The sequence below is a fragment of the Cebus imitator genome, unplaced genomic scaffold, assembly GCF_001604975.1.
Source record: "Cebus imitator isolate Cc_AM_T3 unplaced genomic scaffold, Cebus_imitator-1.0 Scaffold222, whole genome shotgun sequence".
NCBI lineage: Eukaryota > Metazoa > Chordata > Mammalia > Primates > Cebidae > Cebus > Cebus imitator.
Genome location: NW_016107537.1, coordinates 1,214,209 through 1,229,705, shown reverse-complemented (window position 1 = coordinate 1,229,705; position 15,497 = coordinate 1,214,209). Strand labels below are relative to the sequence as shown.

General features: G+C 43.4%; 1 protein-coding gene across 1 annotated transcript; it reads left to right on the top strand.

Moving 5' to 3' along the window:
* Positions 1 to 560: 560 nt before the first annotated feature.
* SLC20A1 (solute carrier family 20 member 1) lies at positions 561 to 15,497 on the top strand. The gene is made up of 11 exons (XM_017549812.2): positions 561 to 773; positions 1,189 to 1,774; positions 1,934 to 2,074; positions 2,265 to 2,350; positions 6,962 to 7,058; positions 9,372 to 9,491; positions 11,044 to 11,313; positions 11,421 to 11,979; positions 12,583 to 12,768; positions 13,640 to 13,724; positions 15,065 to 15,497. The coding sequence occupies exons 2-11, from the start codon at positions 1,453 to 1,455 to the stop codon at positions 15,254 to 15,256; spliced, it is 2,058 nt and encodes a 685-aa protein (XP_017405301.1). The 5' UTR covers positions 561 to 773; positions 1,189 to 1,452; the 3' UTR covers positions 15,257 to 15,497.

The window sequence follows — 15,497 nt, the reverse complement described above, 5'->3', positions numbered from 1 at the left end:
GGCGAGGGACAGTGCCAGGCCAAGGACAAGTCACAGGTGCAACAACGTGCCAGAACTGGATCCGGGGCCCCAAGGCGCAAGCTCTCCCGCAGCGTCACCGGGCAGACGGGACGGGTGTGGCGACCGGGCGCGGCAGGTCATGCGTGCGCTGAAAGTGAGGCTTCAGGCGCGGACGGCTTTCCGGAGCCCCGAGAAAGGAGCTAGGAATGACCTTGGTCGCAGCCTCTGTAACCCCCCATGACGGCCTCCGGGGGCACGGCGAGGTCCCCCCTTGGTCTCTGGCGGTAACCAGCCGGCGGGGCCAGACAGTACGGAGACTCCGGGATGAGGGCGCCGGGAGGGGTTGTCCCGCCCCACGTGGACCGGCTCTCTGGTGGGGGCGTGGCCACCAGCGCGGGCCAAGCCAATGAGCGCCACCGTCGGGCTCACCAGGCTGGGCACGCCGGGCCGGCGGGGGCTGCGTCATGCCGGGGGCGGGGCTCCGGGGCCGGCGCGAGGCGCGGCAGGTCACGCGGGTCGCGGCGCCGGCTATAAGTAGGGGCCGGTGGCGTGCTCCGCTAGAGTGATGGCTGCCGGTGCTCGCTGCGTGCTTCCTCTTCTCGGCTGCTGAGAGCCCTGCGGCTGCTTCCTGGATAAGTTGTAAGTCCCGTGGAGCTGTCCCCGGTGCCGCCGACCCGGGCCGTGTGCTCGCCGACCGCAGGCGCGTGTGCCCGTGGCTCCAGCCGCCGCCGCCTCGATCTCCTCGTCTCCCGCTCCGCCCTCCCTTTCCCCTGGTGAGTAGTGGCGCCACCTCGTAAAGGCTCTTTCTTCTTCCTGGGGCTGGGCGCGGACGCCGTGGCGCCGGAGGCGGCCGGCGTGGGTGGTGCGGCTGGCTTCTCGCTTCACCGCTGGCCGCCTTCACTCCGCCCGCCCGCGGGCCTTTTTGGCGGTCCCTGGGCGGCGCGCGCGGGAACAGCCCTTTTCCGGTTTTCGTGCTGAGGGCGCGCGCGGGCTGGCAGCGCGGGGGCCGGGCTGGGCGCGCGCGGAGGCCCCGGAGCCACGTGCCCCGCCGTCTCGCGCGTCTAGGGGGAATGGGGTCTGGAGTAGCCAGTAGAGTGCACGGCGGGGCCCCGGGCGCGTGGGTAGAGCAGGTGCCCTGCTGGCCCTCCAGGGTCGTGCAGCTATTGTTATTTCCCCCCTTCCCCGCAGGATGAACTTGGGTCCTTTCTCTTCGCCATGGAATTCTGCTCCGTGCTTTTAGCCTTCCTGAGCCAAAGAAACCCCAGACAACAGCTGCCCATACGCAACGTATAGCAGTAACTCCCCAGCTCGGTTTCTGTGCCGTAGTTTACAGTATTTAATTTTATATAATATATATTATTTATTATAGCATTTTTTGATACCTCATATTCTGTTTACACATCTTGAAAGCCGCTTAGTAATTCTCTTACTAAAGAACCACTACTCTAGAGAATGGCAACGCCGATTCCCAGTATTACAGCTTCTGGTCCATTGGTGGGCTGCCTATGGATGCTCATCCTGGGCTTCATTATTGCATTTGTCTTGGCATTCTCCGTGGGAGCCAATGATGTAGCAAATTCTTTTGGTACAGCTGTGGGCTCAGGTGTAGTGACCCTGAAGCAAGCCTGCATCCTAGCTAGCATCTTTGAAACAGTGGGCTCGGTCTTACTGGGGGCTAAAGTGAGCGAAACCATCCGGAAGGGCTTGATTGACGTGGAGATGTACAACTCAACCCAAGGGCGGCTGATGGCCGGCTCAGTCAGTGCTATGTTCGGTAAGTTCTTTTTGTTTTGTCCTCTTCTTGGTGGGTGAGCAAATTTGTATCATGGGTGGTTCCATTTTTGTGCTTAACCTTTCAGATTAACCTTTCGGAATGCACCACTTACATAATAGAATTTTGCCATTTACTTAATAAAACTTGACTTTGTTTCAGGTTCTGCTGTGTGGCAACTCGTGGCTTCGTTTTTGAAGCTCCCCATTTCTGGAACCCATTGTATTGTGGGTGCAACCATTGGTTTCTCCCTCGTGGCACAGGGGCAGAAGGGTGTCAAGTGGTCTGAACTGATAAAAATTGGTATGTTTAATTTTTCGAATGGCGTCTTAATTTTTGTTTTTGTCATACGTTACCATGGCATTAGGTATGGGAGTATGTGTTCTCATGTGGAGGGACAGACCAAAGAATTTTGAACTCTTAAACATTTAAAGTAGCTTTTGGTCTCTGATTTTCATTATTTGATATTTTTTCTTAATGTGTTCTATTCCAGTGATGTCTTGGTTCGTGTCCCCACTGCTTTCTGGAATTATGTCTGGAATTTTATTCTTTCTAGTTCGTGCGTTCATCCTCCATAAGGTAACTCTCTTCCTTACGAAGACCTTTCATGGATCACACCCAGTTGATTTCAAACCCTGTGGTACTTTTGCAGATGTGATTGGTGTATAGGTATGCAGCCTTGGAAAGTTAAAATAGTTCTTTGTTCTGTGTGCCTTTTGTATGTTGTGGAGTTCTCTGAAAGAAGCAAGATTTTATATAAGAGGGCAGTCAGGGAGGAAAAATTGAATGCCATGATGTGCCAAGTAATAGGAGAAACTGGGAGCAAAAAAATACGGAAATTTATTTTGGGTGGCTTTGTATAACTGTATATAGATTGTTTGTTGGAACCACCATTATATACAGGCTAATACAACGTATAAGCTTGGAATTCAAGTCAGTATTCCCTGTGGCTTTTTTATTAAGCTGCCAGTTAAATGGGTCTCTGCAATGCTGATTATCATAACTAGTTTATAAGCTTCTAGATGTGGACTCTGCCTCCCGTAGTGACTTGATTCCAATTTCTCAGAATAGGTGAAAAGAATCAGTTAAAGGTCGTTTTTGGCCAAAAAAAAAAAAAAAAAAATTTTTTTTCAGGCAGCCATTTCATTTCCTGTCCATTTGAAAATCCTTTTTAAGTGACCCAATAGCATTTCTTTTATCAAGAAGTCATGCTGGCTTCAAAATAAATGTAGACAAGGGATTATGTTGGCATAGGACTGAGTTACAGTAAGAATAAATGCATTTTTCTCAGGAAACAAAGTTGTCCTTTTTCTAAGGTGAATGGCTCTTAACAATCCATTGTAAGTTCTTAAAAATGTTCCTAAACTGTAGAAATCTGAGTGAAGGGAGATAGCATAAATTCCGGCGGGTAAGAATGTATTCAGACCTACTTGTCTGGTCTAGTTCTAAGCTTCCCTAGGGAAGGATTTGTCTTCTCCATAGAAATTCTGTGACTAGAAAAGTGATTCACTAATCACTATTTTCCATAGCCAGAATCTGGCAGAATATAGCAGTTTAACACTTTGAAAACTTGAAATATTTCTAGTTTGGTATAATTTGAGAGTAAGCAGTTCATTGATATTTATGGACTCTTAGATTTGGTTCTGTTTCATTCAGCAGACAGGTACAATAAGTACCTGCCTTCCTACACCCGACAACTATAGTTTATGATACTAGGATGCTTAAATTAGAGGCTCACCAGTAGTCATGGACTGGATTTTTTTTTTTTTTTTGAGTCAGAGTCTTGCTCTGTCGCTAGGCTGGAGTGCAGTGGCGCAATATTGGCTCACTGCAACCTCCACCTCCTGGCTTCAAGTAATTCTGCCTCAGCCTTCAAGTAGCTGAGACTACAGGCTTGTGCCACCATGCCCAGCTAATTTTTGTACTTTTAGTAGAGACAAGGCTTTACTGTGTTGGCCAGGGTGGTCTCGATCTCTTGACCTCATGATTTGCCCACCTCAGCCTCCCAAAGTGCTGGGTTTATAGGCGTGAGCCACTGCCTGGCTGTCATGGACCAGGTTTTTTTTAGTACTTGTATTAGAACCCTATATCCTGCTACTTAGCAGAGAGTCAGAAGCATTAGTAGGATCTCCTGTTGTGAATTCCTGCTTTGTCAAGGTTTATACTGGCCCTTTGTTGATGATTGAGTAACAGATCATTTTGTTTTTGGAGATGGTTTGTGTGTTTCACCTCCAGAAAACAAACTTATTTCCCGGAGGGGGAATGATGGTCCTCTGAGGTGCAAAAAGGGATTCTCAGGTGGCCAGAACCTCTCATCTGAGGAATGCATACCCCCACGCTGTTATTGAGAGCTGAAGTTAGATATAGTAACTGATTTCTTAACTGTATATTTTGTTTTTTGTTTTTTGTTTTTTTTGACATGGAGTCTTGCTCTGTCGCCCACACTGGGGAGCAGCCCCGCTAATTTTTTGTATTAACTGTATATTTTTCATGTGGGTATGGGAATGGGTATGATCAAATGATGAATGATGCGCATAGTGTTTAAAGCAATATTGATGGACCGGGTGCGATGGCTCACTCCTGTAATCCCAGCACTTTGGGAGGCTGAGGCAGGCAGATCATGAGGTCAGGAGTTAGAAACATACTGGCCAACTCTGTCTCTACTAAAATACCAAAACTTAGCTGGGTGTGGTGGCGGGCACCTGTAGTCCCAGCTACTCGAGGTTGAGGCAGGAGAATTGCTTGAACCAGGGAGGCGGAGGTTGCAGTGAGCTGAGATTAAGCCACTGCACTCCAGCCTGGCTGATCTGGATAGATCTCGACTCCATCTCAAAAAAATAAATAAATAAAACAATATTGACTTTGAGGATCTTCCCCCACTCTGCGTGTGCATGCACATACACTCTTTCAGGCCAGTTCCTCTGTAACAGGAGTTTTCAGGTGAGTGTGACTTTCTGCTTCTTTTTAGGAGTTACATTTCAAGAAAATAGACTGGTAAGCTTTGGGGATCCTAACTGCTAAAATCTGAATATTTGACCATTAAGATACATTCCAACTCTTAAAAGTCTATCTTGAAAATTAAGATTAAAAGTACATCTTTTTATTTCAAAAACTTTCATTTTAAACATTTTCTATTCTCTGAATGTTTGCTCCAAACATGTTGGTAATCTGGTAGGAACAGACAGAATGGAGGTGAGGTGCTTCTGTTAAGGACTGGCATTGTACAGAAGGGATACTCCTCAGTGCTCCTGTTGAATATTTTTAAATTCTAGTCAAAGAAAACAGGGCTTTTGGCATTCTCATTTATTAGGAGAAATGTATTTAGGTTATCTTCCCTTTTCTTTAGACAAAAACAGAATATCCAATATGTAATAGTGAACTATTCTGGTGAAGATGGGGGTTATGTGAAGACCTTCTTTCCCATCCCACATGACTAGATGATCAGGCATTCATATCATTTCCAAGTGAAGTTTTACTTGTGTGTTAGGTGGATCTGTACAATGATGAGAGACCTTTCTTGTTGTACCTTTTTCCTAGACTCTTTGGAACTTTTGACATTTTTTTTTTTAACTATGAACCTGTATTTCATAATAAACTTGGTATAGTAGTGTCATTCATTCCCTACCCCATCCCCAACTACTTTGTATATAGAATACCTCAGATTTTTTTTACCTCAGGGAATACTTAATTGGGCTATACTGTACAGGATAATAAATACGCAGGTTGCTACTTCTGATGAGTCAATTACAGTTTGATTTATAGATAACCCTATATTATGAAATAGTCTTTGAAAATCTGTAGAGAAGTCCCCACATAATGTCTTTAGAACACTAAAGGGTTTTAGTTTTGCAGCGTGGGAGTCTTGGGTTGGGTTTTTTAGAGCTTTTTTTCTTTGAAATGGAGTCTTGCTCTGTCACCCAGGCTGGAATGCTGTGCACTGTCTCGGCTCACTGCAACTTCTGCCTCCAGGGCTCAAGCAATTCTCCTGCCTCAGCTTCCTGAGTAGCTGGGATTACCGATGCCTGCCACCACGCCTGGCTAGTTTTGTTTGTTTGTTTGTATTTGTATTTTTAATAGAGATGGGGTTTCGCCATGTTGGCCAGGCTGGTCTCGAGCTCCTGACCTGAGATGGTCCACCCTCTTCAGCCTCTCAAAGTGCTGGAATTACAGGCTTGAGCCACCACACCTGGCATTTTTTTCTTTTAAGAAGCAAAATCTTGCCCTGTCACCCAGGCTGAAATTTGATGGCCTAATTGTAGCTCAGTGCAGCAGTGTCCTCCCAGAGTCTTGCTCTGTCACCAGGGCTGGAGTGCAGTGGTGCGATCTCGGCTTACCTCTGCCTCCTGGGTTCAAGCGATTCTCCTGCCTCAGCCTCCTGAGTAGCTGGAGTTACAGATGTGCACAACCATGCCCAGCTAATTTTTTGTATTTTTAGTAGAGACAGGATTTCACCATGTTGGCCAGGATGGTCTCGATCTCCTGACCTTGTGGTCTGCCTGCTTCAGCCTCCCAAAGTGCTGGGATCACAGGTCTGAGCCACTGCGCCTGGCCACGAGTGTCAGTTCTATGAGAACAGGAACTTGGTCTCATTCCCTCCTATACTTCAATGCCCAGAATAGTGCTTGGCACGCAGTCTGTTGAGTGAGTGGATGACCTTGTGCGCAATCAGTTTTTATCATTGGAATTTGGTAAAGCATTGGCATCTTTGTCAGATGTTTAGATAAGATGGTTGCTGTAGGTATAGTCTGCATGTTGTACTTTTAGTCTTTGAAGGTATGAAGTGGTCAGGTAAGCAGCATCCTAACATAGTCTGTTTCTTGACATCTCTTGCAAAAGTAGAGTATAGCCTATCCTCAGTCATGTGCTCAAGTTTATATTAGGGCTTTTTGGGTACCTTAGAATGTGGCTATTGAAATCGTTTTTTCAGGAGGTTATCATCACTGGTACAGGTAGCCTTGTTATGAAAAAAAAAAAAAAAAAAAAAAAAAAAACCAAACAGAAGTTGGAATTGACCTTCATAGGAACAATTCCAGGAGCAAATGCAGGAAAAACCCAGCTGGCCTTGGAAACTACTCTGGAGGGACAGTTAAACTGGCACTATAATTCCCAAACCTACCCTGTTACAAGATTCTGTGGAAATGGGTTAACTTTTATAGCTTTTAAGATATTGATCTTAATGATGTTTTACAGGCAGATCCAGTTCCTAATGGTTTGCGAGCTTTGCCAGTTTTCTATGCCTGCACAGTTGGAATAAACCTCTTTTCCATCATGTATACCGGAGCACCATGTAAGTACATATCAAAGCATTTAAATGTGAATATAAAGTTGTTTACAAAACTTGCATTAAATGCCCAATTTACCCCTTTTTGCTTTACAGGGCTGAAATCTCCTAGAAGGTGGCTGGCCTGCGCCCATTTCAGAAGGCTGCAGGCTAGTGTACGCTGAGTTAACCTAGATAGCTTTTCAACCAAAGAGACCTGCTCAGATTCTAAATCACTACAGACCTTTCCTCTTTAGTCTTCACAGGATCCACGATAATATGACCTTCTCCTTCCCTTTCTCCTGTCTATGCTAAAAATGCTGGAATTAATACTGACCTCGACTACTGAAGTCATTAGTAATATCTGGTCTTCAGTAATCAGTCGTTTAGGACTGGTTTGCTGGATATTCTCATTTTTCTGTCCCAAGTGGAGATACCATTGTTTCTAAGTACTAAACTTCCGTGAATCTGCTTGAATGAGAAGAGTTGGGATGTTTACCACCTGCTCTAAGTGCACTTGGAAGAAGAAATTCATGCAGCTAAGAGGAAAAATAATTTGTGAGAATATAAAGGTGGAAATGTTGATTACTTTCATGTTTGGGACTAAGGCAAGGCATGGATTAAATTATGGTGCAACAAGTTTAATTTAGCAACTACAAAAGATTGCTAACTTGTAACTTGCAGGACAGTACAGTTTTGGAATCTAGGCTCATTTGGCCCTGATGGTCTGTGACTACATAGGCAGTGACTTTTATTCTTTATACTGTGAACCACTGGAAGACATACGGGATACATGTGTATGTATATAGAGAGAAAGATAACTGGAATAGTGTTACGAAGCCGCCTTATACTTGCTATGTGCTATACACCCATATTTTCGAATTCTCTTTAGTTTTTTTTTTTTAAACATTTGTGTGGCCCACTGAAATGATTTCAGTTTTGACTAATGGGTTGTGACTTGCCTCTTAAACCTCACTAAGTAGTTGCTGACCTTGGAGTTAACTAAATGTTTTCATTTTTTTAAAATCTTATTTTAGATTCACAATTGTGTGTGTGCATTTTGTTAGATGGAGCTAAGTATTTTTAATCTTGCTTTTATTCTTGGAATAATCAGGAACAAAACAGACAACTTTAAGAAAATACTATTCTTAGGATATGCCGAACTCTTATGTACTGGTGAGGAGAAGCGAACTCCTGACCTCAGGTGTTCCGCCCACCTTGGCCTCCCAAGGTGCTGGGATTACAGGCACGAGCCACTGCGCCCGGCCAGTGCTTTGCTTCTGTCTTTAGTACAGGCTAATGGTTTGGAGCCTACTGGCATGTAGGTGACAATAAAATCATGACTAATACTGCTCATTCTTAAACCACATGGAAAGTGTTGCTAGGGAAGTCTCTTTTTTTAAGATAAGACTTGTTAGTGAAATTACCACTAAATTTTCCTTTTTGTGAAAGACAAAACCTTTTTTTTTTTTTTTGAGACAAAGTCCAGGCTGGACAATCTCAGCTCATTGCAACCTCCGCCCCCAGGTTCAAGCGATTCTCCCACCTCAGCCTCCTGAGTAGCTGGGACTACAGGTGTGCACCACCATACCTGGCTAAATTTTTTTGTATTTTTAGTAGAGAAGGGCTTTGCCATGTTGGCCAGGCTGGTCTCAAACTCCTGACCTTAGGTGATCTACTTGCCTTGGCCTCCCAAAGTGCTGGGATTACAGACATGAGCCACTGTGCCCGGCTGAAAGACAAAACTTTTAAAGCTATTCTTTAAATTACTGACTTTTGATAGGTATTTTTGTTTCTTGTATCTTGTTTTGATACGGCTTTCAAGGAGATAATCTTTACTGAAGGCCGGTACAATGGATGTAATCACTTTTACACAGAATTATGTCAGCATGACAAATGTGACTACTGAGACATCATTCTTGTGACATTAAAATAAGCTTGTAGGTGGTAGTGGAATATGTGGCAGTTATGATTACGAGCTAGGGAGTGGAACACTCTTCTTTTTCATAGCTAGTCACAGGTCCTTAGCATGTAATGATCCTTACTATCTTCTAAAGTGGAGAAAGGAAAAAGGCTAGTATGTTGAGACGCATAGGACCCTTGAGTCTCGCAGGTGTTCAGGTGGGCCAGGCTGGCGTGGGTTTTCGGATGATCATTGAGTTTTTCTCCCAAATTTGTATAGGCACTAGCACAGTAAACCCTGTGCACTTAAATCTGGCAGCAGCTGTCAAGGGTGTTGGGCTGGCTTGGGGAACCCCTTAGTCCCCAGAGGAGGGTTTACACATTATTGCAGGGGGCTGTTGCCCTGGGGTTTTCAAGATGCACCATTTTATCTCCTAGTGCTGGGCTTTGACAAACTTCCTCTGTGGGGTACCATCCTCATCTCGGTGGGATGTGCAGTTTTCTGTGCCCTTATCGTCTGGTTCTTTGTATGTCCCAGGATGAAGAGAAAAATTGAACGTAAGTAATAAGTTATAGCAGAAAAGTTTAACTACTAATGTTGTGCTTATTTCTTTTTTGTTTTGTTACCTGTAAAAATCTATTAGGATAGATTGGCAAAATAAGAGATTTTAAAGAGAAATTTGAGAATATGGGTTTGTTGCCCAAACTGTGTTCTTAAATAGACTACATGACCTAAGACCTAGTGATAAAGAGTATTCAGCCTATGCTGTAGAGATGTTAATTTTTATTTTAGTGTTCCTTGGTCAGTTGCCAGTGACATGATAGATAAATAGAGAAATCATACCCTACATTTACTGAGAAATATAAGGATACATACCTTAATGAAAAATAAGGGGTAGGTACAAGATATTTTCATAGAGGAAACATTTGCCCCAACTACTTCTGTGTGTAACTTCAGATTCAGACACGCAAAGCTAAGTCTAATGTGTACATGTTGTATATGGGCTAGAGTACGTATAGACATTGTATTTCAGTATGTAATACAAATACATATACAAACATACATTGTGTTTCTGCTAGAATTGTAACACAGATTCTAGAAGTAAACATTTTCAAGTGTCATGTGAAGGAATCATTTAGGGCATGACAACACACATGTTATTAAATACTGAGTAAATTTTGGTTAGTATCAAACTTACTTAAAATCTTGTATTTTTTTTCTTAAAAGAATCATTTTCTGTCCCTTTCATCTATGTGAAGGCTGGGCTAGCCATTTGAAGTTTATCCTTTTGAAGCTAAGGGATGCACAGACTGCAGAAGCATTAGGAAGAATGCTGCGTCACCGCAGCTGAACGGAGGAGCCTCCAAGAGGTTCTATGCTAGTCTGGCTATGCCAAGTGCATGGTGGGAACCAGGCTTTCAGGACTGTCTGACCTCATTTTCCCTCTCTGGGAGGAGATGAGACAAGTCTTGCTTTCTGTCAGTCAGTCTGTAGTTTGACTGAGATGCCTGAATGGATAGGTCAGCATACTGAGCACTGGCATGAGAGATAGGCAAGAGATACTGTGGTCTGCCTATGGGATTTAGAGCCGTAAGGCACACCTCTCTGTTTCATAGAGGTGGAAATTAAAGTTGTCATCTTTGGTTCCCTGCATTGAGCTATGCCACTTAGCTTGAATTGTTGGACTGAAATTGGAGAGAATCCTCTTTTAAAAAGAATAGAATTGGGTATAGTTCAGATTTTCAGTTTCAGATTATCACCCCAGTGATTGAGCTACTTTCCACTGCAGAATGGGTCCCAGGGAGCTAAGAAGGGTTCTTATATGTGTAAAGGTTTGTAAAAATAAAAACATAACACGAATGTGCTACAGAAGCCCATAAAACCTAAAATATTTACAGAAAATGTTTGGGACCCCTGACATAGGGTGTTCTGCATTGCTGGTTGTTCCCAAGTGAGAGTTGCTGGCAAATGATAAAGCAGGCAGGAAAAATGTTCCTGAAGGTCACATACATTGTTGTTTTGAGATGGGTTTTTTGGGGATGGAGGAAAGGAGCTGTGGAACAAGATAGTGTGGCCACAACCAAACCAAAAAAACCTTTTTTTTCCTAGGAGAAATAAAGTCTAGTCCATCTGAAAGCCCCTTAATGGAAAAAAAGAATAGCTTGAAAGAAGACCATGAAGAAACAAAGTTGTCTGTCAGTGATATTGAAAACAGGAATCCTGTTTCTGAGGTAGGGTCTGCCAGTGTGCCTCTCCAGGCTGTGGTGGAAGAGAGAACAGTCTCATTCAAACTTGGAGATTTGGAGGAAGCTCCAGAGCGAGAAAGGCTTCCCAGTGTGGACTTGAAGGAGGAAACCAGCATAGATAGCACCGTGAATGGTGAGTTGGAATTCCTGGTTTCACTTTGTTGTCTGCAGTGGTGGGGAGGCTTACTGTTTGGATTTGTTGCTTTTTGTATTGAATGTCACCTTGGTGATCTTGACTAGGTGCAGTGCGGTTGCCTAATGGGAACCTTGTCCAGTTCAGTCAAGCCGTCAGCAACCAAATAAACTCCAGTGGCCACTACCAGTATCACACTGTGCATAAAGATTCTGGCTTGTACAAAGAGCTGCTTCATAAGTTACATCTTGCCAAGGTGGGAGATTGCATGGGAGACTCTGGTGACAAACCCTTAAGGCGCAATAATAGCTATACTTCCTATACTATGGCAATATGTGGCATGCCTCTGGATTCATTCCGTGCCAAAGAAGGTGAACAGAAGGGCGAAGAAATGGAGAAGCTGACATGGCCTAATGCCGACTCCAAGAAGCGAATTCGAATGGACAGTTATACCAGTTACTGCAATGCTGTGTCAGACCTTCACTCTGCATCTGAGATAGACATGAGTGTCAAGGCAGAGATGGGTCTAGGTGACAGAAAAGGAAGCAGCAGCTCTCTAGAAGAATGGTATGATCAGGATAAGCCTGAAGTGTCTTTCCTCTTCCAATTCCTGCAGATCCTTACAGCCTGCTTTGGTTCATTTGCCCATGGTGGCAATGATGTAAGGTGAGTTGACATTGATCTTAGTGTTGTTAACTCTATTTTTAAACCATTTATCCTTTTCATAAGCCTGTGCTTGTGATAGTGGTACTCCTAGCACTTATGGGACCCTGAATAATACAAATAGAATGAGGTAATAGCAGTCATTGACTTAAGACAGTACCGTTTTACTCTTCAGAGGAATTACAAAGAATGTTTTTAACTTTATTTCTATAGATGATCAGGTATCTTTCACAGAGAAGGCTTTTGCCTATTAGGATGAGATCCAGTTCTTTGGTAGTGAATTGTGGGATGTAAGATGAAAAACTTGAAAGCTTTTCATACAGAATGATTTTGTAGTTTGGTTTGTAAACTGTTTATTGGAACCTGAGAGTTGCTTTAAGCTACCTGTAGGAAGAAGGAGGCCGCCATTTGCATGGCACTCTCTCCATCAGAGCTGTGCTTATTTTTCTTTTGTGTATGTTGGGTTCCATTTATGTCCTTGGAAAGAAAAGCCCTTTTGCTTGAAAGCCGTGCTTTAGATAACCTGGTATGTCATTCAGCAAATTGGATCTTGCCAAGATGTAGTTCTGCCTGAAAAATTACTTCTGCCCTCTTTGTTTCTTCCAGCAATGCCATTGGGCCTCTGGTTGCTTTATATTTGGTTTATGACACAGGAGATGTTTCTTCAAAAGTGGCAACACCAATATGGCTTCTACTGTATGGTGGTGTTGGTATCTGTATTGGTCTGTGGGTTTGGGGAAGGAGAGTAATCCAGACCATGGGGAAGGATCTGACACCGATCACACCCTCTAGGTAAGTAGGTGGAGTAGGCCTTACAGAGGTCAGTACCCATTTTCTTCAGAGATGTAATGCTGTCAAGTGCTAACGAATCTCTAAAGTAACCAAGTTTGTTTAAGTTCCTGATGTTCTTATTGTCAGTGTGTTCTTTTTAGATTTTACTTGTCTCCATCTTAAACATTTCGGTTAGACATTTTATCCATTCAGCTCCAGTGGTCTCTGAAGAAAATGACTTTTCTGAGAAAGCTGTGTGTGCTAAGAGTGGATAGTTATGTATACTTGCGTTTTATTTGTCTTTATTTGGGAGCTAAGAGTCATGTTTACCAAACCTTCAAAACAAAAGTGCAAATTTTATTTAATAATGGGCTGCCAGGGCCAGGCGTGGTGGCTCATGCCTGTAATCCCAGTACTTTGGGAGGCTGAGGCGGGTGGGTCATGAGGTCAGGAGTCCAGCCTGACCAACATGGTGAAACCCTGTCTCTACTGAAAATACAAAAATTAGCCAGGCATGGTGGCGCGTGCCTGTAATGCCAGCTACTCAGGAGACTGAAGCAGGAGAATTGCATGAACCCAGGAGGTGGAGGTTGCGGTGAGCCGAGATTGCGCCACTGCACTCCAGCCTGGGTGACAGAGTGAGACTCCATCTCAAAGAAAAAAAAAAAGGACTTCCAGATAAACATGAAACTTGAAACCTTAGAATAAGGAAACTGGGCATCCCATGGCTTGATTTAAATAAGATGGATCTTGGGGTTATAGCAAATAAAGATGTCAGTGGAGGTTTTGTGACTGAGTAGAACAAAGCAGGACTGTGTTAACTTGAGAAGCAGTGTTAGCTTCTCAAAAAAGTCAAACTGAATTCCTGACGACAATCCTTTTGTATCTGTAGTGGCTTCAGTATTGAACTGGCATCTGCCCTCACTGTGGTGATTGCATCAAATATTGGCCTTCCGATCAGTACAACACATTGTAAAGTAAGTGTAATGTCAATGTGTGTTTTTCAAATGGTTCTTCTAATAGGTAGGGTTTAAAATTTACTTCTCTGATATTTGATTTAGAAAGTTTTGTGTAATTGGAGTCTTGAAGAGTTCACAAGTTTAGGGCAAGCGATTACAAGAATAAAGGCTTACACTATACGATTTCTCGTGTCTGTTCTTAAGCAATTAAATAGATATTCTCCCCAAATAATAGAAACATTCTTTTATGTGGAGCTTGCTATAATTTTTGGTTACTAACCTCTTCCTTTGTTACCTAGCCATCCCTCATTGTAGTGGTTTTATAGTAATTTTTTAAAAAATCTCGAGTCATTTTTACTTGACACCATTATTTATTTGTTTATTTATTTATGAGTCAGAGTCTTGCTTTGTCCCCCAGACTGTGGTCCAGTAGTGCGATCTTGGCTCATTGCAGCCTCCGCCTCCCAGGTGCAAATGATTCTTGAGTCTCAGCCTCCCAAATAGCTGAGATTACAGGTGCCCGCCACCATGCCTGGCTAATTTTTGTATTTTTAGTAGAGACAGGGTTTCACCATGTTGGCCAGGCTGGTAATAAATTCCTGACCTCAGGTGATTGACCTGTGTTGGCCTCCCAAAGTGCTAGGATTACATGTGTGAGCCACGGCGCCCGGCCAGCCATTCGGGGCAGGATGGGTGTATGCTTAGAAACTGGCGGGTGCTTTAATTCTGACCAGGTGGGTTTCTGCTGCCATTGGTGGTGGCTTAAGGCCTGGTTCTAACAAGTTTGCGAGGCTTGCCAGAATGTTGGCAAGGCTGTTTATTTACAGAACGCATATATTCAGGGCCTCTCAGGATTGAAATACTGAGAAACTAAACAAATCTTAAGATTGTTTAATGACAATATAATAATTATAGGAAAAGGAAGAAACTAGTTTTCTTAAAAGGATTTATGTTGGTCCATTGTGGATCCTGCCGAGTCATCTGTTTGCTACCACATGTGTCTCCAGGCAGTCATTTATTAGGTTTAAAATCAGCCACTCTGCAAATAATCTTTGGAAGACTTACAACTCAATTTGTTATTAAAAGTAGTGTTTATTCATTAAATTCTAGTAGCTTAGAAGGGGAAAAGAAATAGTTCTTGTGTCCTTTTACTACCGTTAGTATAGATTATGGTTGGATTTTCAAATTGCCTTCATTTTCCCATCTTCTTAACCTGTTGTAAACCAGCTTTCATGGACTTGTTCTTGTCCAGGGGTCTGGGGCTCCTTGCCCAAACAGTTTCAGGTGTCTCTTTGCCAAAATACCAGAATACCATTGGCACTTTAATAACCTGTTTCCTTGGTCTGTTTCTCTTTTAGGTGGGCTCTGTTGTATCTGTTGGCTGGCTCCGGTCCAAGAAGGCTGTTGACTGGCGTCTCTTTCGTAACATTTTTATGGCCTGGTTTGTCACAGTCCCCATTTCTGGAATTATCAGTGCTGCCATCATGGCAGTCTTCAGATACATGCTATCCTGTGATCAAAATTTGTGTCAATGTTTGGGACCACCTTAGGTATTCCTGCTCCCCTGAAGAATGATTACAATGTTACTGACGACGTCTTTTTATTTGGGAGCCAGAAGAGGGAAGTGTTACTTGTGCTATAATTGCTTTTGTGCTAAATATGACTTGTCTCAAAATTAGCTATATAAAATAGCCAGGGTTCCACTGGCTCCTGCTGAGATCCCCTTTCCTTCTGGGCTGTGAATTCCTGTACATATTTCTCTACTTTTTGTATCAGGCTTCAATTCCATTA

Coding starts and splice junctions, on each gene's coding strand:
- SLC20A1 (XM_017549812.2), top strand. CDS start 1,453: ATGGCAACGCCGATTCCCAGTATTACAGCTTCTGGTCCATTGGTGGGC. Junction 1,775..1,933: donor CTCAGTCAGTGCTATGTTCG/GTAAGTTCTTTT, acceptor ACTTTGTTTCAG/GTTCTGCTGTGTGGCAACTC. Junction 9,492..11,043: donor GATGAAGAGAAAAATTGAAC/GTAAGTAATAAG, acceptor TTTTTTTCCTAG/GAGAAATAAAGTCTAGTCCA.